Here is a 26078-nt window from a genome sequence, read left to right on the forward strand (position 1 = left end):
CTGCTTCAAAACAGACTTTATTCCCAAGGGGTAAGGACGAGAAGGAAAATCTGAGTTATTACAATCACTTGCCCCCAAGGCTCGTCTTACAACTGCACTGAAACTAAAGAAATAAATGGAGGCTCATGTAGGAAGACTTGCACCTGGAATGACTGCACAAGTTCAAATTTTAGCCTGAAAGGAGATGCCCAAGTGTGAAGGTTACTATGAAGTGAACAGCAAGTTTGCTGGACAGTCCCAGCAGCTTCTCTAGTGCCTGCTGCTACCCTGATGGTTCCAGATCTTCCTTGGGCTGTCAACCTACACTAGGCTAGGAAGAAGGTATGTCCATTAGAACAGTAGACCCTGGGGTTTCTCAATGAGCAAACAAAGGGGCTTTCCTAGCTCTGAGGGATTAAAAGCTTTTTTGAATCTTCTCCTCCCTGACCCTCATATACCTGCGAAGACAGACACAAAAGCCAGGTTGTCAAGGAGCAGCTTTGCCACATCATGTATTCCAGGACAAGCCTGGATCATGCCATGTGCAGCGTGCTCATTCAAGTTTCGCTTGCAAATGTGCCCATCTGATCAGTAGGGCTAGGACTCCAGATAATACAGCCCACTGATGAGATTGCACTATTTGGATCCAACTCACAGCTCATTAAAACAAGCACAAGGCAAATGTTGTTTATAAACCCACCCCTGGTTGCTGGGATACCTGTTGTTGCCAGACATCATTAACACTTTAGTGAACAAGTGGCTGAAGGAAGACAAGGAGTTTTCTTTTTCTTAAGACTAAAAAGCCAGAGAGGGTCTCACCATCCACTATTCTCCCCCTCATTTAAAAAGCAGTTTTGAGGCAGTTCTGATTTGGGGATGGGCAAAAATCTGGCCCGTGGGCTGGATTGGGCGCACAGTGTACTCCATTTCTCAGCAGCCCCTGTGGTGCCAGCTCCTTCTGGCTGCTGCTGCCAGACCCAGCCCTGCTGCCCAGGCACCCCAGTCTGTCCTCCCCACACCCACTGTCAGGGGTCGGACCCACACAGGCAGGGGTGTGCAGCCAGGTAACTGGGATGGGGCCCACAGCTAGGAGAAGGACAGGAGGGGCTGGGGAGACCCGGGGATCTTGGGGTAGTGACAGCACAGGGCTGGGGTGGAGCTGCAATCCACCGTCTTCACACCACTGTGGTGAATGTGAGTTCTGCAGCCAGGGGCGTGTAGGGAACAGATTGTGGCTCTGCCACAGCCCCAAGATCCTGACCCCAGAGCAGCTCCTTGTCTGCCCTGCAGTTCCCAGCTGGTCTCCGAAGAGACTGCAGGAGCAAAAGGGCTGGGGCCATGGCTGACATTTTGCAGCCTCAAGCAGTCACAAATCCACCCTCCATGGTGACCAGCTGGGAGCCACATGGGTAGGGGCTGCTAGGAAGTGGCATCTGGCCATTGGCTGGATTGACTATTTTGCCCACCCCTCTTCTAACTCCATCCAAAGCTAGGATGTGGCCTGAACTGCACAAGTCGGAGTGAAGATATTAAAAAGGGAGTTATGCTTTTCCCCCCCCCTAGGAAAGCAAGAGGGATACTTGTCTTTAGATTATAAAACCCCAAGAATCAAAGACCATTTTTACAGGCAGGAGGAAAACAATTAAAAAAAAAAAGTAAGCTATAAACTACCACATTCCTTTCAAATCAAAAGGATGCCTTATGATTTTTTTCTCTCTAGATACCACAACCCTCAAAAGCTCCAGCTGGAAAGAAAAGGAAGGATAATGCAGAACTAAGTGGCAAGTTTCCTGCTTTGGACTGTAGTTCTTTCATGCAAGTATAAAAATAAAAATTAAGGACTTCTATGCTTAGCATCTCCATAGATTCATAGATGTTAGGGTCAGAAGGGACCTCAATAGATCATCGAGTCCGACCCCCTGCATAGGCAGGAAAGAGTGCTGGGTCTAGATGACCCCAGCTAGATACTCATCTAACCTCCTCTTGAAGACCCCCAGGGTAGGGGAGAGCACCACCTCCCTTGGGAGCCCGTTCCAGACCTTGACCACTCGAACTGTGAAGTTCTTCCTAATGTCCAGTCTAAATCTGCTCTCTGCTAGCTTGTGGCCATTATTTCTTGTAACCCCCGGGGGCGCCTTGGTGAATAAATACTCACCAATTCCCTTCTGTGCCCCCGTGATGAACTTATAGGCAGCCACAAGGTCGCCTCTCAACCTTCTCTTGCAGAGGCTGAAAAGGTCCAGTTTCTCTAGTCTCTCCTTGTAGGGCTTGGTCTGCAGGCGCTTGACTATACGAGTTGCCCTTCTCTGGACCCTCTCCAGGTTATCTGCATCCTTCTTGAAGCGTGGCGCTCAGAATTGCACGCAGTACTCCAACTGCGGTCTGACCAGCACCCTATAGAGGGGAAGTATCACCTCCTTGGACCTATTTGTCATGCATCTGCTGATGCACGATAAAGTGCCATTGGCTTTTCTGATGGCTTCGTCACACTGCCGGCTCATGTTCATCTTGGAGTCCACTAGGACTCCAAGATCCCTCTCCACCTCTGTGCCACCCAGCAGGTCATTCCCTAGGCTGTAGGTGTGCTGGACATTTTTCCTCCCTAGGTGCAGCACTTTGCATTTCTCCTTGTTGAACTGCATCCTGTTGTTTTCTGCCCACTTGTCCAACCTATCCAGGTCTGCCTGCAGCTGTTCCCTGCCCTCCGGCGTGTCCACTTCTCCCCATAGCTTTGTGTCATCTGCAAACTTGGACAAAGTACATTTCACTCCTTCGTCCAAGTCACTGATGAAGACATTAAAGAGTATCGGTCCAAGGACCGAGCCCTGCGGGACCCCACTGCCCACACCCTTCCAGGTCGAGACCGACCCATCTACCACGACTCTTTGGGTGCGGCCCTCTAGCCAATTCGCCACCCACCGGACTGTGCAGTCATCCACATCACAGCCTCTTAGCTTGTTCACCAGTATGGGGTGGGATACCGTATCGAAGGCCTTCCTGAAGTCTAAGTATACGACATCCACCCCTCCTCCTGTGTCCAGGCGTTTCATAACCTGGTCATAGAAAGAGACTAGATTGGTCAGGCACGATCTGCCCGCCACAAACCCGTGCTGGTTTCCCCTCAGCATAATTTGCCCTGCCGGGCTCTCACAAATGTGAGCCTTGATAATTTTTTCAAAGACTTTACCAAGGATGGAGGTGAGACTGACTGGCCTATAGTTGCCCGGGTCCTCCTTCCTCCCCTTCTTGAAAATGGGGACCACGTTAGCCCTTTTCCAGTCCTCCGGGACTTGGCCCGTACGCTACGAGCATTCGAATATTCCTGCCAGTGGCTCTGCAATGATGTCGGCCAGTGCCTTCAGCACCCTCGGATGAAGCCCATCCGGGCCTGCCGATTTAAAGGCATCCAGTTCTTCCAAGTGACTCTGCACCACCTCAGGATCTACGTATGTAAGTCTGGCGCCTTGCTGCTGGCTCTCTACAACCCCAGTGAGAGACTTTTTGTGCCCCTCACTTAGGAACACTGAGGCAAAGAACTCATTGAGGAGTTCAGCCTTGTCCCCCCTGTCTGTCTCCAATTGTTTCTGCCCATTTAGCAGGGGTCCTATTCCTCCCTGGGCCTTCCTTTTACTCCCAATATATCTAAAAAACAATTTCTTGTTGTCTTTTACTTGGGTTGCCATCCTCAGCTCCATGGTAGCTGTGGCCCGCCTAACTGCCTCCCTACAAGCACAAGCAGAGGAGGTATATTCATCTTTAGTGATCTCACCCTGTTTCCACTTTTTATGTGCTCCCCTTTTGGCCCTTAGGCTGCCCTGGATTTCTCTGGTCAGCCATGGAAGCCTCCTGGCCCCTTTCCCTTTTTTGCCTTGCTCGGGAATCGTCTTGCTTTGTGCCCGAAGGATCGTTTCCTTTAGGCACAGCCACCCTTCTTGGGCTCCCATCCCTTCAAAACTCCTACTCTGCAGTGCTTCCTTGACTAATCGCCTGAGTGCATTGAGATCAGCTTTCCTAAAGTCTAGCACTTTCACCCTACTAGTTACCTTACCCACTCGCCGTCTTATGTTGAATTCTATTATAAGGTGATCACTGTCTCCCAAATGGCTACCGATCTGGCGGTCCCCTATCATGTCATCTCCTGTTGCCAATACCAAATCCAGTATGGCATTCCCCCTAGTGGGACCATGCACCTCCTGTGTCAGGTGGAGGTCCTGTACACAGGTTAGAAACCTGCGTGAGCGGTGGGACCTTGCTGTCTGCGTCTCCCAGCAGATGTCCGGGTAATTTAGGTCCCCCATGACTACCGCCTCTTTAGCTTTTATGGTCTCCGAGAGTTGCCTCAGGAGCCCCGCATCTATTTCTTCCCCTTGGTGTGGGGGTCTGTAGCAGACCCCTACCACCAAATCCCTTTCTCCTTGCCCCCCCATGTAGCCTAACCCACAATCCTTCTACTTCCTCAACCTTGGATTCTGTTAAAAAGGCGCTCACATTTGTAGGGCAATGGGGTTTAAAACAAAAAATATGCTAGTAATAAGCTTCCTGAAGTGAAGGTATAGGCTCAGGGTTGGCAACTTTTTGGAGCAGGGGGTCATTTTAACGGAGTTCAGCTCCAACTACTGGGCTGCTTCCACCACAGTTGCAGCTTCCTACAGGCTGGGTTGCTGTCTCTGCCTGTCCCAGCCATCTGGTTTCCCAGCCAGCAACATCCCGCTCCCTCTACTGCCAAAGCACTGCAGAAGCCCTGTGGCTTCATGGGTTTTCAGAGCTACTTTATTGAAACTAGATCCAGCTCATAGGCAATAGGCTGCCAACCTGTAGGTGGTTATTCCACTGATGATTGAACAGCCAATCTTTTGTAACGTCAAAGGAAAAAAAGAGAGCTTTTTGCCATGGGTTATGATGGTGCTTGGTTGTGTGGGGATGTTAGATACTGCTAGAAGATGAGAAAACTGATCTTTCAACTATCACCTTCTGATTTTTAATTAAAACTGAACAATTGTGGGCAAGTTTCAGCTGTTCTCTTGGTATATTCAAAGGATTTACAGAGTAAGTCAGCTTCATCATTCCCCCCCATACAAGCATTTGACTGGTTACTGAATTAGAAACAAAATCAAAAAAACCCCCCAAAAAACCCACATCTGATAAAATGGAGTTGGTAAAATAGAAACGAGTATAAAAAACACAAAAAGTTGAAGGGCCTTGATCAAGTACAGTACCCAAGCTATATTTATTTCCTTTTGAGAAACCCAAAATGCTAACTTAATGGTGTCCTTTAATAACCTCAAAATGTGAAGTCTTTATTATGAAAACAGACCTAATAATGTACCAAGATATGATATTATAAGCATAAAAGTCCAGGATATCTGAGCAACCCATTGCTTCCATTCTCCAGTGCCTCCCACAAGAAATTTTTAGAGTGTCTGGTTTATGCTCTGATAATACATGAAAATGGCTACGCTAAATTTCTTCCCCCACAACTTGTATTTCTTTATATCCACCTATAGCTAAATTGCTTTCCTCAGACTTTGTCATCCCTCTTCTGTAATCCCTGAACTGGCTTCCATTCACCTTCTAAATCAAGGCATGAACTCTTTTACTGCTTTCCAGGCTCTACCCCAGCACATATCTTCTTATACAACTGCATTTGCCTGCCAGCCATCATGCACACCTATCGCATTGTAGAAAAGTTAGTCTGGGAGGATAGAAAGGATGGTTATCCAGAACCATCTTTTATCTTGAGGAAGATATGAAAAGGGGACATAACTCTACTGTTTTCCAATCTGGATGGTAGATCAATATGGTAGTGTTTACTCCATCATTCAGAAAGTTGTATACTATACAGCTATTTTCAGCCCCCCATTCACCAGCACCCAAATAGTTTTCTTTGCAGCTAGATTTTTTACAAGTGCCCATCTGCTAGCAGAAAGAAAATGGTGCCAACATTCAAAAAGACCTTTTAAATTATATGTCAGTATCACTTTACTTTGCACCTCACATAGTTCAGACTACAAATTCAATTATACATTCTATGCAAGAACAAGCAAGCAATGCCATTTTTAAGGAGATGAGCAATAAAACTGGAATAGTTTGAACTTCTTTGAAAACCTCAAAATCTTCTTGAGCTTCTAGCTATTCTTGGGAAAGGAGTGACTCACCAGCACAACCGGTGAGATTAAGTTAAACTCAAAGCTTCAGACACACCCAACTCAGCATGTAGAGTTCTTTCATGTAGTTAACCTTCAATTCAAGAAACTCAGAAGTATCACAGAAGTTTAGTTGGCAGGTGATGTTTAAGAGTTTGACCATCTTCTCCCTGCCTTTTTCACCAGGTGCACAGGGACCACAAAATGGATTTAAAAAAAAAAAAAAGTTAAACTTTCAAATGATAAAAAGCTAAAGCTTATTGCAATGTGTTTGCTTAGTAAACGTATTCAAAATATTTCAGCATTGCATATCATGCTGAAGTTATGGGGAGGAGGGAAGAGAAAACCCACCATTAAACTGATGCAGTCAATGCCTAACCATCTAGAATTTTAGATCATTATCATCAATAAGCTAAAGTTTGATGTCAGTAGCCCTACCTGAAAGTGCAGGAAGTAGGTTCTCTTTATTTCAGTTTATTTAGCTACAGAGATTGGACCAGTGATTCTCAACTAAGTTGCCACAGCACCCTGAGGTGCCTTGAGATCTTTGCAGGGGGTGACACAGGGTGCTGTGCAATGTTAGCATCGTTTGGTGTGCAGTCATGATTCACAAGAGAATCCAGCATGTTAAAACCATTCTGACCTGTTGTGGTATTTGCAAATTCTTTGTAATGGGAGAGAGGTAAGAGGGGTGAGACAGTTGGGGGGGGGGGGGGGGGAGGAAAAAAAAAAAAGTGCTGTATTATTCGTCTGTAGTCAAGAAGTGTGACAAGTACAAACTGGCATTTTCCAAGGGGTGCCTTGAATATTAAAAAAAAAAAAGTGTTGAAAACCACTGGAATGGGTAAACATATATTTTAGCTTCTTAAAAAAAGGGGGAAGGGTAAATCAGCTGTTTGGGTACATGCATTAGTTGTTATAGATTATCCTTGTACAAACCTATAGTCAAAGGAATTAACCAGAATCACCCTAACCAACTCTGAAATGGAACAGGATTAAAATCAGGGGCAGTTTGCTATACTTGCATTGCTACAGGGAAATGCAATAGATGCATCATAACCTTTGATACTGATCAAACTAGCCTGCTACACCCTAGTTCAATGATTAACTCACGCAAAGTTAAGAAACTGACTGAGTTACATTAGCAAAAGAGCAGAAGTAGTCAGACAGAGTCAGGAAAGAGAACTATCAGTTCTAAATCTTGAAGGCCATGGCAACTAGATAAGCAGTTCAGTTAGTCAGCTACAGATACACTAAAGGCCCTGACAGAAGTGACAGGTCACAGCAGGGGTTCCCAAGCCCCAGGCCACGAAGGGTTGGCTATCAGTCCAGAAGTGACCACAGACCAGCAAACCATAGACTGGAAGTAACTGACATACTACCCCTTTTTATATCGAGTATCAAAAAGGCTACTTGCCCACAGTATGCAGATCACTGTTGGTCTGCAGCCACTTCTGGTCCGCAGCTTGCCGGTAGGAAGGTTGGGAACTCCTGCTCTACAGCTATGCCTCAACATGTGTGTGGCTGCAGAGTACTTTAAAAGTGGCCAAATCCACAATAAATTAACCCGTATCTAATCAGGGATCAGGTGAAGATGCAAAGCAGAGTACTTTAGATAACTTTTGTCAGTCATTGCACATGATTTTGGTTTTGTCTGAAGGGAGGGGGAGGGAGCTGCAGGCTGCTGTTTCCCCAGCCTGGAAAGCAGGTGGATTGGAACCCCCACCCCCTCTATGCCCAGCCTCAGCCCCCCCAGACCCTCCCCCTCCAGCTCAGGCTAGGCAAACCCCATCTTATAGCTCCCTCCCCATCTCCCCTCCCTTCCTGCAGACAGCACCAGAGCTGGGAGGGGGGGCAGGGCTCAGGGAGTGAGATCAGTTCCAAAGTGGAGCTTGATTCCCCACCCCCCAACCAACAGTAAATGTCTGCTCTAACTTATGGCACTTTGTGAAACACCACAAGTTGCAGCAGGGAACTACTTTTGTTTATATTGTTTAGTTTTAATGCAGAACAGTTTTGATTAAACACACACACTAATTGTCTTATCTAGCTAAGACTCTTAAGCAAGTTAACCCCCTTTTTAAAATGAGTTTAAGGGGTGTTGACATTTCTATCTATATTGGAAGAGACAGAAATAGTGAGTACAAGTTAGCATGTAATTTACTATTTTCTAGAGAACAGACAATGAAAATATGAAATGTATGTTAAGATATCCGATTGTTTAAAAAGTGTGTATGACTAGTTCATAGTCCCAGTTTACCAAATTAAATCAGCAAGAATAAACTGTTCCTTAGGAAAATGAAGGAGCACCAAAAAAACCCAGCAGTTTGATTTTAATATAAACGGAAGTCAGTCCACCCTGTTAACACTGCACAAGCAAACCTGTGAATATTATAATAGCTAACTAGACAACAGCCATGGTTCAAATTACTTACTAGCCGATATTCTTGTAAAGTAAAATCTGTACTTTTGCAAGTCAATCTCCATTTAAAAACCTGAATACAGACCAAACCAATGGCCAGATAAAATTCCATGCGAGGAGAAGGGATGGAATGTTACTGCAGCTGTGATGTGCCAAGAACTGTACAAGACACCAGGTTTTGGGGACAGTAGTATCTGTATAGTTGGGGAAAGAGATGCTATACAAGCTTTCCAGTGCAAAGTGTCCTTCTTCACATCTGAAAAGAGATGTTAAAGCTACTGCTCCCCTCATACCCAAGGTTAAATCTACCTTTTGTTCCATATCCAGCAGGCAGCAAGAACCAAGGTCAGGGAAACCAGTATGAACCTGACTTTTCCATTTGCTGGTAAAGCTTGAACAAATCTCAGCCCCACAATTCTGGGCCGGTTTTACACCCCCCCCCCCCCCCCCTTCATTTAGAGGTCCAGTGCTCCAATATTTCAAAGAAATGGAGTTCCTGGCTTACATAGCAGGGTAAGATTGACCCTTTCCTCCCACCCAACTACAGTATTAGACTGCAAAGATGTCAGTCTTAATAGGCATATTTTGCAAGAGTTACCAGGAGACTACAGTCATAATGTTGCTACTGTCAGACAAATAATGTGGCTGTTGTTAATCAAGTGAAGCAAAGGACTAGGAGTCTGGAACTAGACTAATCCGCAGGGAGAGCCGAGCACCAGGAAAAAAAAAAAAGAATACTAGAACATTTACTAGAGTGATGTAGCCATAGTGGTCCAGGAATTTTGCAAGAGGCAAGGATTTTAAGGAGACATCTTTTATTGGAACAACTGTATGGTTGGGATAAAAAGTTAGACAAGCTTTCAAATGCAAAGCATTCTTCATCAGGTTTATCCCAACTGCAGAAACACATCTCAAAGAAGATAAATTGCCTCAAAAACAAAAAACCAAACAAACCCCTCCCCCCCCAAAAAGCAATCCCCCAAAAACCCCTTGCCTCACAATAAGACTATAAGCCTCATACTTAATAGTTTCCAATACCATCTTAAAAAAATGCTTATGTCCCAGACTGAGTTGGAAGAGGATGGATTGTGTGGGGAAAAGGGACCCACCCATTATTTTTCAGGCATCATTAGCAAGCATCTGTTCACTGCACTTTAGGTTCATTTTCCAAAGCTTATTAAACCAGTGTTACACTTCAGAATTTAAAGCCCTAGCACTCGCCAACCTTGGCCTAGATGCAGGTCAAGTAGTGTGCATTTGAAAGAAACAGTTTGCAGAACGTTTGGATAAAATAATTTGGATTGTGAGAAATGCACTGACAGCAGGGGCAGGCACTTCTCTACAGCTGTTCACTGTACACAGTGATAAACATTAAAATAAACATTATAAGCAGTTTCTAAGCTTTAGGAAACAACTATTGCTGGTTCTTGTGTGTGCCTTGAAAAAAAGCCAGTATCTTCTCTCCACCCCATGATCAAACAAGAGTAACCAAAACCTCTGACTCAAAACTTCCCTTTGCAAAGAAACCACAACTCCACTCCTTTTCCATTCCCACTCCCTCCCCTCCCCACTCCATGCATTGCATAAGTATTTATCTTTCAGCCAAGACCAGACATGTGATGTTGCACAGCACATGGAAACAAGTTTGAATTATAAGCAAATTAGGGAGCGTTTTCTGAACTGACTAGCAGAAGTGATGGCACTATCCACACACAACTACTAACACATGCATCACCCCCCCTCAAAACCAGAATCATCTAAACCCACAGCAATGCCATCACTACAAACTATAGTTTTTCCAAGTTTTTGGCAATACTCTGGTAGACACCGAGTACATGCTAGTAGCAAAACAAATGGTTTGCTGCCATTAAAAAACAAAAAAACAAAAAACACCACCACAAAATCTTTCAGCATTTGTGTTGCAAATAACATGTTTCCTTCTGGTAAAACTAGTTTCAAGAGTATCCTGGGTAAAGTTAATGCAGTGTCTACTGTGGTGGAACACCATTTTATTGCAATAGATATAACATTACAGGAATTCCTGAACCACAGCCAAGGCCAGTGGCCATTTTATACAAGCTGCTGTTCAGAAGTCAGTCTACTAATTTTGGGTTTATATAAATTACAAACTAGTTAGAACTGCTAGAACTATAAATATAGGTATTTCACATCAGGCAGCCCCACCAACTGCACCCTTGATTTTACAACACATTTTATGATGACCCCAAGTTCACAGCTAATCTTTATTTTGATTCCATTTTTTTAAAGTCAATAGCCTTGAGTATTATACAATTAAGAGAAGGTGTTGGGTTTTTTTTGTTTGTTCACACTGGATGCATCTCTTCAGCAAGAAATATTCCCCCACCTCCCCAAACCAACCTTTGCAAGAAATGGCTTTACAAAAGTATGCCCTAGCTTTGACCACATGGCTCAAAGAAAAATAAACCAGCCTGAGATGTTGGAACACTAAGCTTACCCAAGGCAGCACAGACCTAAAGGGTCCATTCTGTGTCTAACTTCAGTCTTGCTGGAATCATGGACCACATATGAACAGTTTTGTTCCTACACAAAACAAGATATCCTGGTTTACAATATATTCACATATTTACAGCACTTCAAGATAAAGCTATTAAAAAAATAGTAGATTCTCTCTCTACTTGGATCAAGTTGAGGATTTGTAAAAACTTTATCAAGTGTTCACTCCTCCTTTCAGCATCCGCTCCATCACTGTGACAGGATACTGAGCAAGACGGATCTACGGTGTGACCCAGTAAGTGGCAGTTCTTACATCACTGCAAACTTTAAGAGCCATCATCTTAATCTAATTAAGAAGGCACATTTAAATACAATGTCTACTAGTGGCAGCATTATAAAAGTACTCCTAAACTGTTCTAGGGGAAAAGGCAAAACGCTAAAGAAATAAGACTGTAAATTTACTTCTACTCAGCTGAATGGCCTGAAGTCAGCCAGCTGGACCACCCCACATTTGAATACATGTTTAAAGGATCCAGTGGCGCACAAATCTCTTCCAAAAAGGAAAAAACAAAACAAACAAACAAAGCAAAGAGAAATCATTAATCTTATTGTGAATGTTTTACACAAGCACTAGTCAAAATTTGACTTGGAGGCAGTCACTAGGACCAAAGATCTTGAAGGAGCTTAGCCCAGTCATAACACTTAAGCTTTGATTTGCGCACTGGATGGCGAGCTGATGGCATTTTACTTATTAGGTTTTGCACTTTAGTTTGTTTCCACACTAAAACTAATAGGGCCCTGAACTTTTTTCAGGAGAGTATGCAACTTCCATGTAACACACTTTACCAATTTGAAGCTATAAACTAGGGAGAAATTAGAGACCTAGTAATACAAATAAAATGTGAACTTAAAAGCCTTTTCTCCCCCCCCCCAATCCCATATCCAAATACTTGGCAAGGTCCAGAGAAAGAGACATTTAACCAGAACTTTCAGTCAAGTAATATATCTCTCCCCCCCACCCCAAATCATGACTTTATTGCAGTTTCAGAAGCCACAAAGGTAATGTACAGCTGAACAACTGGCTGAAAGTTCTATATAGCTTCCTCCTCGTACCTTCACAAAAACAAAGCCAAACACAAACAAAAACTAAGCTGACATTTTCTAATGAATGCCTCAAGAAAAAAAAAAAGATTAAGAACTACTGCCCTGTAGTAAGCAGCTCCTCAGCTCCATTCCAACTGTCCAGGCTCAGCACATAAGAAACTTAACCAAGCCCGGATAAGGAAAGGAGGAGATTAAGCTTGGACATGTGTAACAAGTAGCTTAAAAGAGGCTGTTTAAACATAGTGAAGTGGAACATGCCCTCATATCATCAGTAAGAAACAGACATGTCCTTCAGGCTGAAGTTGCAACTATTTGACTAGAAGTGTTAGTTAACTAAATTAATGTAATACTCAGTGGAGGTTCTCTGAATTCCAATTTGAACCCGTTTTATATGATTCTTACTTAATTCCTTACCAAGTTAAGCCAAGTTCATTAAACCAGTCTAAACGGGGCCCACATACTCTTAAAAGAAAAATGACTTCATTAAATAAAAACAAAGTTTTAAAATTAAATTAGGACGCAATTTTGAACAGGGACAAAGCCAAAAATTAAGGGAGTGGTGGAAGGAAGCTCACAATTGGCATCAATGCACAACAGAACACCATCATGATTAGCAAAAAAACCAAGCAAGCGCAGTGCAAGTTTCTCCAGAAATTCTTTTGCCTGGAGGTGGGGACAGATTCAGGTCACTTCAAAGGTTCAAGGTGACGTAGTAACCCCTTGAGTAAGGCCAAGAGTCGAAGTAATAAAGTTCTAGAATAGAACTACATGTGATAGATTGAGTAAATAAATTGTTGGCCATGTAACCACTTAAACCTTTAAAAAAAAAAAAAATTTCTTGACTATCACCTCCAGTAGTTAGCTAATCCTTGCCTCCCTATATGCAGGGAATGCATTTGCAGTTGCCACAGGTACTGTACATAAATAAGTAGCTAAGGCTGGAAATTTAAGATTAATAAGAATAAGCCAGGCTAGCTGAAATCTGATGCTATGATTGAGTGTCTATGTGCCAGTTTCCAGCTTTAGAGAGTTTTCAGCAATAGCTTACCTTGACCTCATCAGATGAAGGTCAACTTGGAGGGAAGGCAAACAAGTCTTGAGCACCATCCTCTCCTTTGCCTTCCCAACTCCCAAATATTTATCTCATCTTGACAGGCCAAATTGCATTTATAAACCAAACTTACTCTAAAATATACACCATTCTTTTTCTTATCCTATATCCCCAACCAACCAGCACACATTTCAGTGCTTTTTTTTTTTTTTTTTATTTTTCTTTTTAAGAAAAGAACAAGAAACAATCTAATAAAAAGTCTAGGCCTAGAGCTAATCCTTAGTCACTAAACTTAGATTAATGCTCCAAGAACTAAGGGAGAGCTCCTTTCACAGCTGTTCTGGCACCATTGGCAAAGATATTCTCAGTAGCATTTCAGCTGCTTACCAATTATAGACATTTCAACTGCATTCACAAAGTTAGCAGCCTGTGCAAGTTGCAGATCATAGCAGAGCACTGCTGAGTAAACAGAGTGCTGCACTGTAAGTTTGCTGCCGAATCCAAGTGGTTTTGACAAAGAACCACATGAAGAATCATTTATTGAAGTCATCTAGCCTTCAGGTAAATACCATTCCAGTTGCGAGCAAAGACACCATAAGTTTGACTACATAGGCCTGGGATAAGAATTAGCCTAGGAAACAGCTTCCCTTCCCCCAAACACAAAAGTTAATGTTTAGCAAATACAGTACATGCAAAAACCTTTGCTTTTTTGTACATACTTTGCTTCCTACAGTCTCTGCCTCTCCCTTTTCACAGAGTTCCCTTGAGTGCTCTGCCTTGGCTGGTTACAGGGCTAAAATTTACCATTTGGGCCTAAGGCACCCATTTATTCAAGCCTGTAAATAAGATCTTAGTAATGGTATACTACTCAGAATGCTATGGACCATGTGGCCTTCCCATATCCTCTTTAAAAACCACCTTTACTCTAAGTAAATACCCTTTTTTCACAGACCTACTATAAATCACTTCTTTTAAAATACTTCATAAAGATGTTTCTCTGAAGCTGGCATAGGAAGTAGATTTAAAAAAAAAAAACAAAAAAAACCACACACGAAAAACAACAAACAAGCCACATCCCCAGACACCTGCTCACACATACTATTGGATGTACCCAGAAGCAACTGCCTTCGATTCATAACTTGACTTTGCCAGATGTTTAAAGAGAGTCCGCAGAAGCATCTATTACTTTCCCTTGGTAGCCAGTTCCTCACTGTTATTTTACAGCCATAGACAGACTTTTACCTAGCAGTGCAAACAGATAGAAATACAGTTGATCCCTCTAAATACTCAAAGGGATAAAAAGAATTTGATGAAGCTACCCCTAAAGTCTCCTTCTCTGAACAATTTAGTCTACGAGATCCCCACCTTCTGCCTAACAATCAACTAATCTCACAACTTTTTTCAGATATTACCGACGGCCCTTGCGTTGTGCAGCGCTAGGTTGAAGACCTGCCTCAATTTGTTACTGTGCTCCATGGAGTTCAACCCATTTGAGACTTCCTGCACTCAAGGTCTGCACCTCTAAACATGTCAGAGAGGAATCCCAACAGCTGCAAAGGAAGGTCCTACCAGCAAAACACCACAGAGCGCTTCAACTGAATTCAGACTAAACAGAAAAAAAGGTGTGGCCAGAGGCAAAAACAGTTGTTGTCTCATCCTGTTTTTGCAAGGCATCTTAGCACATCGCTTTAAAAGAAGGCACATAAAAAGAAATCCAAGAACTCAACCAGCTAAGTCTCGCCGAGAGAGAGTTTAACTTCTCAGGAACAAACTCTTGGACTCCATGTTGCGCCTGCATTGCTGGGGGAACCTGCGTACATCTTCAGTGTGTTCCCAGATTGAAAACAAAGCTATGCCACGTTATGCTGCCCTATAGAAGAGCAGGAACAAGGAAGTGAAACAGCGTTAAAAAAAGATAGCAATAATAAATAAATAGCCCTAAATCACAGGGTTGGAAGGGGCCTCAAAGATTATCCTCCAGAGCAGCCCAGACACCTTGGGGAGGGGGAGTCAGGGTTGAACTTCAGGCAGGCCCTCACACCTCTGCCCAAAGGCCCAGCTTCAAACAAAAGGTGGTCCCAAACGAGTTTTCAGGCACCAACTACTAACATCTTCAGAGCTGGGAGAGTCACTTTGATCCGACGTGGCAGGTGTGGCCGGGCCACATTTAAAACGGGACACTTATCGCTGCATTTTGCTTAGCAAACCAAGCAAGGGCAGTGCAAGTTTCACGCCAGTCAAGGGTGCAAGGTGTGCAACAGGTAGCAGGGCCCCCCCGAGACCCAGGGAAGCAGAAAGCAGAGTGGCTCCTGTCTCTGGCAGACAGAGAAGAAGCCTTGATGCCAACACAAGAGAGAAAAGCGAGAGAGCTGAGCCAGCCCTGGGGAGGGCGAGGAGAAAGCCTTGCGGGATGGGGACTTTCCAGAGGCAGGACAGGACTCCTGGGGTGCGGAGCACCTCTCTTAAAGAGGCTGCAAAACTAGCTTGCCCCACTTCACTTTGCAACCAGGGTGCAGCCCCCTGCATGGCATCAGGCACCTGTGGAGCTGGCACTGCTCGGCAGCTCCAGGGGCTGTGCAGGCTACTTCCTCCCACCCAATTCGGCTCCAGGCTCCGCTCCCTGGGGCCCCTCGTCCCCCCGCCCGGAGCCACCTCCAGCCTGAGGCAGAGCGCGCGGGGGGGGCAGCCCAGCCCAGCCAGGGCTCCGGTGAGGCGAGTTTGCAAGGCAGGGAGCCCAACCCCTGGACCCTCCCTCCGCTCTGGGGTGCCCCTTACCCAGAAGATGAAGTTGAAGACGAAGAGCAGGTACTTGATACACTTAATGCCTCCTTTCACCGGCATCCTAGCGGCTGCAGGAGCCAAAGGGGTCCGACAGCTGCAGCGGGGCTCGGGACGCAGGAAGGACACGCCGCGCACTGCCCCGCCTTAAATGCGGGCGAGTCCCTGGAGCAGTCCAGCGCCTCCCCTCCCCCTCCCTCCTGCCCCGCCCCGCCCCGCCCTGCCCTGCCCTGCCCTGCCCTGCCGCGTCCCGCGCCCGCCCCGCGGGCTCGACGGGCGCCGGGGGCTGCAAGGCGGGACGAGAGGCGTGGGGGGCGGCCGCGGAGGCTCCCTCTCCTCGCCCCCAGCCCCGAGAACCCAGGTCGGAAGCGGGAAGGAGCCCCGGAGCGGTGTTGGCTGCCCCCTTCCCAGAACATGAGTCGAGAGCCGCGGCAGGGCTTGCAGCTTTCCGGGCACCGCTCTGGGACAGGAGGCTCCGGAGAGTTGCACCGTATAGACTAACCCCGGGGTGTGTGTGTATACTTATGGCTACGCAGGTGCGTATGCAGATGACTGTGCACATGCACATGTATACACACCCCAAAAGATATGGATACAGGCATACATATGGCTATATAGATAGATATCGATACATACATACACACACTTAGCTATATATACATGCATACATATAGGCTTACAAATATGTGTATATTTGTATGCGTATATGTGTGTGTGTGTATACATGCGTACAGATCTACATACACATGTATGTGTGTGGGCGTATGTATGCATGTGTGCATACATGTGTGTGTGTGTGTGTGTGTGTGTGTGTGTGTATATATATCTGCCATGTTGCAGGGGTGTAGGTTGTAGCCGTGTTGGTCTAAGGACAGAGGCAGACAAGATTCTTTGGGTGAATCTGGTATCTTTTATTAGACCCACTCAAACAGTTGGAAAAATTCTTCTTTGCAACTTTCAGACACAATCACCCTTCGTCATGCTGAGGAAGCACCTGCAGTTGCTCTGCCCTTTTCCTGTGTTTTTCCCATTTTAGGTATTAAGGGTTTGGAACAGTTTAAGTAGATTGATTTTAAATAAACATAACTGAATGGCTGCACTCCTCAAATATGGACAAGGCAATAGTGACGGCAACCTATAAAGAGAAATGGCAGGGAGGGAAGCAAATACAACTAGAGGTTTCTGCCACCCCTAAGATCCTGCTTTCTTGAGGTTGAGGGGCACATTTTCATGTTTTGTTTGTAAGTATAATCACAAGCTTTCATGAGATGAAGCTAATTTTAACCAATGGTGTGAAAGGACATACAACAAGCAGTGTAGAAGAAGAAAAGGAGAAAAAATGTTCTTTCTCCTACACTGCTTGTTGCACTTCCTTTCACAACATTGGTTGAAGTGAACTTCAGCTCAGGAAAGCTTGTGCTATCTATGTATATGTGTATGTAAGTGGATATATATACATACACACGTATAGATAGCAAGCACAAGCTTTCTACTGTATGTGTGTATAAGTGTAGATATATATCTATATATAGATATAAATGTATGTGTATATACACCATCCAGGAAGAGCACACACCAACTGCTGAAGAAGCTTCCTTAGCCTGACGAAGGGTTTTTGAACCCGAAAGCTTGCTTAATAACTATTCACCAACCATTTGGGTTGGTCTAATAAAAGATATCAAATTCACCCAAGGAACCTTGTCTGCCTGTGTATATACATGTGTGTGCATGTGTATATACGTGTGTATATACATGTGTGTACACATGTGTGCGCGATACATGCACACACACGTGCATGCACACACACACACTTCTGTTAGTCTATAACATGCAAATCTGCCCGGCCTTCTACTTAATTTCAGACTAACAGGTTTAATTATGTGTCTCAGATTTAAAAAAAAAAAAGACACTCCAGGATAGCATTCCTCAAAGATCCGTCCAAAATCTTAAGCAAAACCCTAGCAACTGGATTTACTGCTCACTGAGATGAAGGTTTAAAATTGCAATAAGTTAGATGTCTAGACATCCTGGTAGTGCAAAATTCTAGAAAATGATTCTAATGCAATGAAGTAGGCAAGTATAGAGAGATGCTTACAAAATGCAAACTTCTCAACCTTCTTCGAGACTCAAGGTAACTCTTGTTAGACTCAAGGCACCGCATGCCAGCTCTTAATTTTCACTCATTTTTTGAGTATGGAAAAAGAATAGAGCAATTCTTCTGTTGCAAAGAACTCAAAGACCACAACAGGTCAAAATGGTTTTGACATTATGGATTTTCATTTGAAATCTCTGTGTTTATCTTGTGAATCATGTTTGCACAATTAACAATACCAACATTGTGTGGCACTCCATGTCATCCTTGAAAGGATGTCAGGGTGCTGTAGCATCCTTGTTTTGAACCAATACAAACTAGTTTAGCCCTTGCTTACCAATTTAAGATAGACTGATGTATGTATCTCTCCATCACAAACTGAAGTGACTTAAGTATGGATTAAACCAGTTTAGGTATTAAGAGTTTGCAACAGCTTAAGTAGGTTGATTTTTAAATAAAGGTAACTGCTGCAGTCCTCAAATATGGACAAGGGTATAGTGACTGCAACCTATAAAGAGAAACAGAGGGCCAGAGCCTCCACTGCTGTAAATTTGCCATTGCCTACTTGCTATGGTAATTTACACCTGCTAAACCTGTAAATCAGATTCTGCTGTGGAAACCCAAAGAAGCATGATTGAAATGCAAATAAAAGGTTTTTAGTATTAGCATTGTCAAAATTTAAAGGACTCCCGTAATGAATGTTTGTCAGAACTTTCTAAGATAAGGCTTTACAATGTGAAGCTAATGCAACTGAGGAAGGCATAAAATAGAGATAGTATCCGAAAAACCAAAAAATCTAAATGCAAATAAGATATTCTTTCATTTGAAAACAAGGAAGGAAAAACATGCAACTCTGGGAGAAAGGAGAGAGAGAGGCACACTTGGTCATTATGATGAGGGGGTGGGGGTTCTACACACCTGGCACTGACCACAAACGGGGTTAGTGAAAGCCTCTGGCCCCAATGAACTCTTACTTACTACACCTGCGGTAGATATTAGGCATGAAGCTGGTTATTGACTTGTTTTTTCCTGAAGTTATAGCAGGGGACCTGGGAGTTTGAAAACTTGCTGGATAATTTCTTTTTAAATTTCTTGCTTTCTGGTGTTTTGTAACCTTTGATAATTTAGGAAGACTGGTGGGTTATCTGACCTGTAGAGCTGAAGCTCCATGATTTTGCACTCTGGAAAGATATGTGTAGTTTGTTACTGTGGCTAGTTAATAGGGTATCTGTGAAGTTGTATGCCTATTGCAATGATGTGTGTCTAGAAAGATCAAAATTTGTTAATGGGTACTTAAAAAAAAATCTTGTAAGTTGTTCTTGGTTGTATGATTGGTCTTTGTGTGGCAGTGGAGAAGCTTTAAAATATCTTTTGTATATTTCAGTTTTATTGTTTTTCACCTACTTCCTATTTAGTGTGGATAATAGTGATGTCCTTAACTTCCTATGGTAGCTTGAAAAGTACAGAGGGGAAAACCACTCTCTTAGCGCTATGGTTACAACGAAGCCTACTTTCTGAAGTTGGGCAAAACTTACATGACTTGAAATACCAAATGCTTTGGATATGAACAGGAACTTTTAGAAACTGTTAATGGCTTGCTTATCCAAAAAATATCTCCCCATTTCTTCTCCCTATACTTTCTATGAAGAACACATTTGTTGCTGTTCATGTCATCTTTCTTTGCCTGTTGGTTGTGGGTTTTTGTTTTGTTTTTTAAATTTTGTAATCCTGGAGGGACCTGCCATCCTGGAGTTAAGGAGGAGTGTAGGGGCCTCTGGATCTTCTAGGGACATTGCTTTGGACTTGGCAACATGGAATTGCTGCTATGTAGCTTTAGACTTCTATTGTAGTCCACAGGAACTCTTGTACCTCTTTTGACTGACAGCAGAATTGAGCTTTAATAAGTCAAAATCTCCTGTAAATTGTTTTTTTTGCCTGGTGTAACTCCATTGAAACAGTACATGGAAATATAAAGATGCAAAATTGACTTGTCCATTTATAGGATGACTAGCAAAATAATGCCAGTGAACATTAAGAATTTTGTGTTTAATTCAATTTGATTTAATTCAATTCAATTTCCTACTCTGATAAGTAAGACACATCTGCAGTTGTAAGGGTGCTAGATAAAGACCTCTTGAGGTATCTCCAAGCAATTGGGAAATGCTTTGCATAGAAGAGCCTTCATGAAGATCACCATAGAAAAGCATAATGGAGAAAATACATTGGTGGTCAAAATTCACTTTCTCAAGCATTTGAAATAAAAATAGTTGGCATTCTCATGCAACAGTCTTCTTTTACGACAACAAGGATGAGGAGGTCACTGAGCTTTGGACTGGACAGCATATGATACTCTAAACTGAAACTGAACTCCTCTGAAGGAATACTTTGGAATAAGATGATTCTTGAGGGTGTTGGTGATGATCATCTGCATTTGACTGATGTTGGCTAGTTATTTTCTGTTCTGTTAGTCTTCCTTTCCTCCAGAAAATCACTGATTTCACATAGGGTTGCTAGCAAGGAAGAATGAGCACACATCTGGCACTGTCAAGGAAAAGTCCTACTAGTCAGGGATAAATCAGTTTCATTCTGGGCCTTGGTTTCAGAGTAAAAATTAAAAGTGGATTGAGCATTGTCCATTCTGATAGATGTGCTGTGAGTTTGATAACCATAACAGCAGTTCAGTTCTGAATGGTTTCTTACTGCCTCTAGCCATTTTGTCTGGTCTGGCAGATTGTCTGTCATCTCTCAAGAGAGAGGTACCAGAGACTTCTTTTGGGACTTCATTATTGCTATTAATTTTAAGTGGGTGTTCTGATACTGAGAGACATTGATGGGAAGCAGTAAACAACTCATAGTCGGAACACTCTCTCTCTCTATCATGTCAGTCCACACACAGTGTTACCATACATTAAAAAGTCTACAGATGTGTTACAGTGCAGAAACTAATCGCACATGAATCTGATGCCTGCATGATGCGGGTATCAAACTTATACTCAAGTTGGTGCAAGTGGCCATATTTAATGTGCAGTACAGGCATGCATAAGTAACCTATTTTAATGTGCATTAAAGTGTCACTAAAACCATGCTTTTTAATTAATGCTCATTAAATGCCACTTAAACTGTTCTTTAGTTAATGTGCATTAAGACAGGCTAATGTGCTTTAAAGCTCGTGTAGACGCACCCACTGAAAAGGAAATTTAAAGAACGGGGCACATCTACATGTACATATTCACTGTGCATTATAGGTGTGCATCTACTTGCAATGGAGGACATTTATACACTTACCTTCTCCAATGTGTCACAGGACAAAATCCTGCGCATCAGAGAAGACTCAATTAATCAAGTCTGCTCGACATGCAAGCTAACACACACTGTGCTGCTTCGCATGCAGTTGTATAAGCAGCAAAATGTGTGCCAGCACTCAAAATGGTGGCAGTGCACTTTTGAACTAAAACACATCAAAGGTGTTTTAGTTCAAAAGCGCACCGCCGCCATTTTCTTAGTGCTGACGTGTGTTTCGCTGCTTATACAATGGCACGTGTGGCAGCACCAGGTGCTTTTAAAAGCACCGAGCGCTGTGGCACAAGCATGTTTACAAATGCCCAGAGGTACTAAATTTAATGTGCATTAACTTGCTTTAGTTAATGCATATGTAAACATGCCCAGCTAGGGTTAATGTGTGGGATTAAGTTTTTTTTGGATAAATTGGGCACATGCAATTGCCTATAATTTAACACAAGTTGTTACAAAGGGGAAAAAATAGAAAAGGTCATAGTTTTAAGGGAAAATTATGGCTCATAACATCTAGTTTTCACGGGAACATGGGAAGTCAGCTAGATACCTTTTTATTTTACAATAAAATAGTTTTAACAGCATTTTATATTTAATTAATAATTTTAAATGTTACACTCCACTATGATGAACTTATACTAAGCCAAGACATTACACATATTCCAGTTTCTGATCACTTAAACCAGTTTAAACCTGTAACCCAATGTAAGTTTAGTGCACATAAACTGGTTTCTAAATGGCCAAAACCAGTTTGAGATCAACCTCCTTGAATGTAGTATCAGACTTAACTGACTGAACTCAAACTGGTTCATACAACTTCTGCCCCAAGCCAAAAACAGTAAGGTTTGGGCTTTAAGTTTGAGCACCAGCTCATGATTTTCATAGGACTATTCAGGCAAGTAAAGCTGATCGTGTGCATTAGTGCACACAAAATAAGGGCCAAAATCACTTAGGAAAGAAAAGGAGAGGAAAGGTGGGGGAGGAGGGAGGGAGGACAAAATCTCATGAAGGAATTTTTTAAACAGTAGTCTGGAAAATCACTTTGCCTTTGTGGAATTTGTGGCTGTGATAAGTATGCGGTCATAACTGTCTCTGCGAAATATAAATATATTTACATATTATACATATAAATATGTATTGCATAGTTGGGAGAGTTTCCAACAACATGAACGTAGCTGTCAGCCAGATCTCTGGGTCCAGGGAAGCTGTGCTCAGCACTGGTGGCTGTAGAGCTTGACCGTTGATACTGAGGTTGATGGATAAAGCAGATCAACCTTTCACGTTGCTCCAAGTCAGGCTTGTCCAATATATGGCCTGTGGGCCGCCACGTGGCCCGCCAAGCCATTTTCTGTGGCCTGTGGTGCTGTGCCAGGAAACAAAAGTAAACGCTGTTTACTTTCGTTCCCACCCCTTGTCCCTCCCCCAGCCCCTCAGCAGCTTCCTAATGGCTGCTGAAGGGCTGGGGAAGGGACAAGGTTCCCACACGCACCACGCCAGCTTGACGTTGCCAACACGGTGTGTGTGGGAAGAGGAGTAGCCGGCAGTGAAAGTGCGGGTCATTGGTGCGATGCGGGGCGGTCCCAGGCAGAGCTTGCACTGGCCAGCACCACGAGTGGCGAGCAGAGCCCAGCTAGGCACATGCGGGGTGAGGGGAGCAGGGACGAAACCCCCCCGACCCTCCCCGGTCAACTTCTCCCACGCTAAATTGCCGCTTGCACCTGGCTCTGCCCCTCGGGGTTGTGGCTGGGGAGAAGGAGGCATCATCCCGGGGGCCCCATGCCTGCCCTGCTCCACGCTCACCTGCATGGTTCATCTTCCCAGCGGCGGACGGAGAAGTTGCAGCTGGGGGCTGCCTGGGCGCTACCCCATGCCTAGCTCGCAGGTCCCCATGTGAGCACATGGTGCCGGACGGCTTTTAAGGCACAGCGGGGCCTGGGCCGGGGGGCTTGGGTGGCTTGGGTCCCTGCCCCATGGCTGCTCCACCTGTAGAGCCCGGCATATGCGGTCTGCAGCATCACGGCCCTCGCCTGACTCCTGTGCATTCATAAGAAGCTTTGTTCTTATAACTTGTAAGGACCCCATTAAAGGTGGAAGCGACGGGAAGTTCTGTGGCACCCTTGTAAGATTCTCTCTCATCCAGTCTGACGTTTGGTGTAACACAGGCCATAGAATTTCACCTGCTAAATTTCACTGCTTCCTGTGAGTTCTTTGAATATGGCTCGCCGGCCCACTAGGCGATTAAAAGTTCATGATCTGCCCTGACATTCAAAAATGTTGGACACCCCTGCTCTAACTTGCGTCAGCTTGGAGGACCTTTCTAGCACTGCTCAAAGGGCCCTGACATTCATTCCCGTTCCAACGTCTTCACTCTAGGGTCAAATGGAGGCATGGCCTGGATTACCCTTCTATGCATGCTGTTAGGAGCAGGCAGCTCACATGGCAGGTTTTGCAACAACATCCACCTATTTTGTTGCTGCTGCAAAAGAACTGCCATCTGCCCTAACAAGACAGCTGTCTGTTGAATGTATAACATTGGAGTGGCCAGGATTCAGCTACATATATCTTATGAATTATACTTTAAAAAGTTAATAGTAACTTTTATATTAAGGACACTTTACAAAAAGAAAGGGGGGGGGGTTAGAAAATAGCACTTGTTAGGCCAACTGACATTGCTAATTGATTCTTTTGTTTAAACTCCTTGCTTTAACATTTCATCAAAATCTTTATCTATTTAACTGGTTAGCATCCTTCTTCCTCCCGGACTCCCCCCAAGCACACGGTAACTAAGGCCCTGATTCTGCAGGTTCTTATAGGTTTACTATGATGAGTAGCCCTAATAACTTGAGGCCTTTTTATGTTTTGGGGCTTAAGCAACCTACAACTGTACAATTATTTCTGTTTAAGTATACCTATATATGTGATAGGGATTTTCTGCAAGTTAGAAGGTACATTCCTGGAAGGAGAAGAGGTAGTAAGGTTTGGAAAAGAACTCTGTTAATATTTTTGCTTTTTACAATTTTTAATATTAATGGTGAATTGAATATATGTCGTGTTTAATTTTAATGTTTGATGTTGGAAGGCCAAGTTCTCATTGCTGCAGTTTAGACTTTCAGATTTATTTAGATTTAAATTGGAAAGGTGCTCATTCAAAGTACTGAGTGTTTTGACACCTAGCTTTCCAAGGAACAACCTTTTTGTTCTGTCTAGTTTTGTGGGGGTTTTTTTAATATTCAAAATCAAATAATTAGGTCTACCCGAGTCTCAAAATCCAGCAATACAACTCTAATCTCTCCCCTTCCCCCCTGCCTTGAGTCCTGTTTAAGAAAAAAGCGTGACTAGAAAAGCAATGCCTTGGAAATGTTTGTTGTCTTATTTATTTTAACTTCCTCAAAAATGGACCATAACAAAAAATATCCAATTCATTACTTGCTATCTTTTGTGAAAGCAGAAGAAACCTTTTTGCAAAGGTCAAGCACAGAAAATTGCAGCTCAGAAGGCAACTGCTTGGTTATAAAAAGTGAGAGAAATAATGAAAAGTGCCTTGCAGTCTTAATGTTACAGGTTACGTTTAGAACCTATTGTGCAGGCTGGGTCTACATGGTAAACTTGCATGCTTGAAGCCACCACTGTTGTATAGCATAGCAATGTTGCTCTGTAAAACTGGAAGCAGTGTGGCTATCTGGCTTGTGTTTCATGCTTGCTAATTTTAACTTTGGATGGCTAGCATTTGGCCTGCCCACAGTAGCCTGCAGATGCAGCTATAGTACTTCATGGTTTGGAAATGTCTCACTCAGCAGTACAGCTGCTTTGGAAGGTGTTAAGGTTTATCATATAAATATGACCATAAGCATGATAGTATTTACACAGTGAACTTTGTGCTTCTCCTTTACTGTTATTTTGTTCCTTTCTTTTACCTCTGTCTGTGGAGGAAATTAATCAGCAGAATCACTAGGCAATAAGATAATCTTCAATAGCCATTCCAAAATAGCTTTCTGTGGGGTACTGTATCTCAGAGTAAAAGGTCTTCAGTCTAGGTTGACAGCTGTCTTCAGAATACAGTAATTCCTGTCACAAAATTGTGTCTATTCTGAAATGGTGTCTACAGGATGGGGGTTATTGTGAGTAGTTAAGTTATACTGGACTAGCTAGTATGAGATTGATGGTCAGTTTCCCCAGGTAAGCAAAGCTTGACTTTTTTTCTATACCTGTCTAAGATCATCAGCCTTTCAAACACTGCAGTCTTCCCTTTCATTTTAGTGGGGCTACTCATGTTTAAGCTTGCGCACTGAGATTTGTTTCCCTTCATTTCTGTTGTTTTTCCTTCTTTCCTCCATGCACCTCCTTCCCCATCCCTTCCATTCATGCTCATACTTCTGCCCTGCTTTTTCTGGTTCCTATGTCTCTCTTCATCCCCTTCCCCCCATTATTCTCTCCATTTGGTGAGAAGACAATGAGGATGAATAAAGGACTGAAGATGGGGAGAGAAGGAAAGAGGAATATGTGTAGAAGAGGTGGTGAGAAGGAAACAAATTTGGGCAACACTTCTTGGGAAATCTTTCGACATGGAAAAGTCAGCACATTTCTTTTGATTTGGTTGCCTTTCAATAAACGAAGTGCTATTTCTCTGAGTCATTGCTATGGGCAATGACCATGAGGTCGTGCATATATTTCTGTTACAGTGACTTCCAAATGCAGTACTTTCCACTGCACAAGCTCTGCCTAGGTCATGCAGTCACCAGTCAT

General features: G+C 43.5%; 1 protein-coding gene across 1 annotated transcript in view; it reads right to left on the reverse strand.

The window, feature by feature from the left end:
• Positions 1-16100, reverse strand: part of CD9 (CD9 molecule) — a 47163-nt gene extending 31063 nt beyond the window's left edge. Inside the window, exon 1 of the mRNA XM_006266926.4 lies at positions 15950-16100. Coding sequence (XP_006266988.1) covers positions 15950-16015 — 66 coding nt within the window. The 5' untranslated portion in view covers positions 16016-16100. The remainder of the gene's footprint in view (positions 1-15949) is intronic.
• Positions 16101-26078: the final 9978 nt, after the last annotated feature.

The sequence above is a fragment of the Alligator mississippiensis genome, chromosome 4 (genome assembly GCF_030867095.1).
Source record: "Alligator mississippiensis isolate rAllMis1 chromosome 4, rAllMis1, whole genome shotgun sequence".
In the NCBI taxonomy this organism is placed as follows: Eukaryota; Metazoa; Chordata; order Crocodylia; family Alligatoridae; genus Alligator; species Alligator mississippiensis.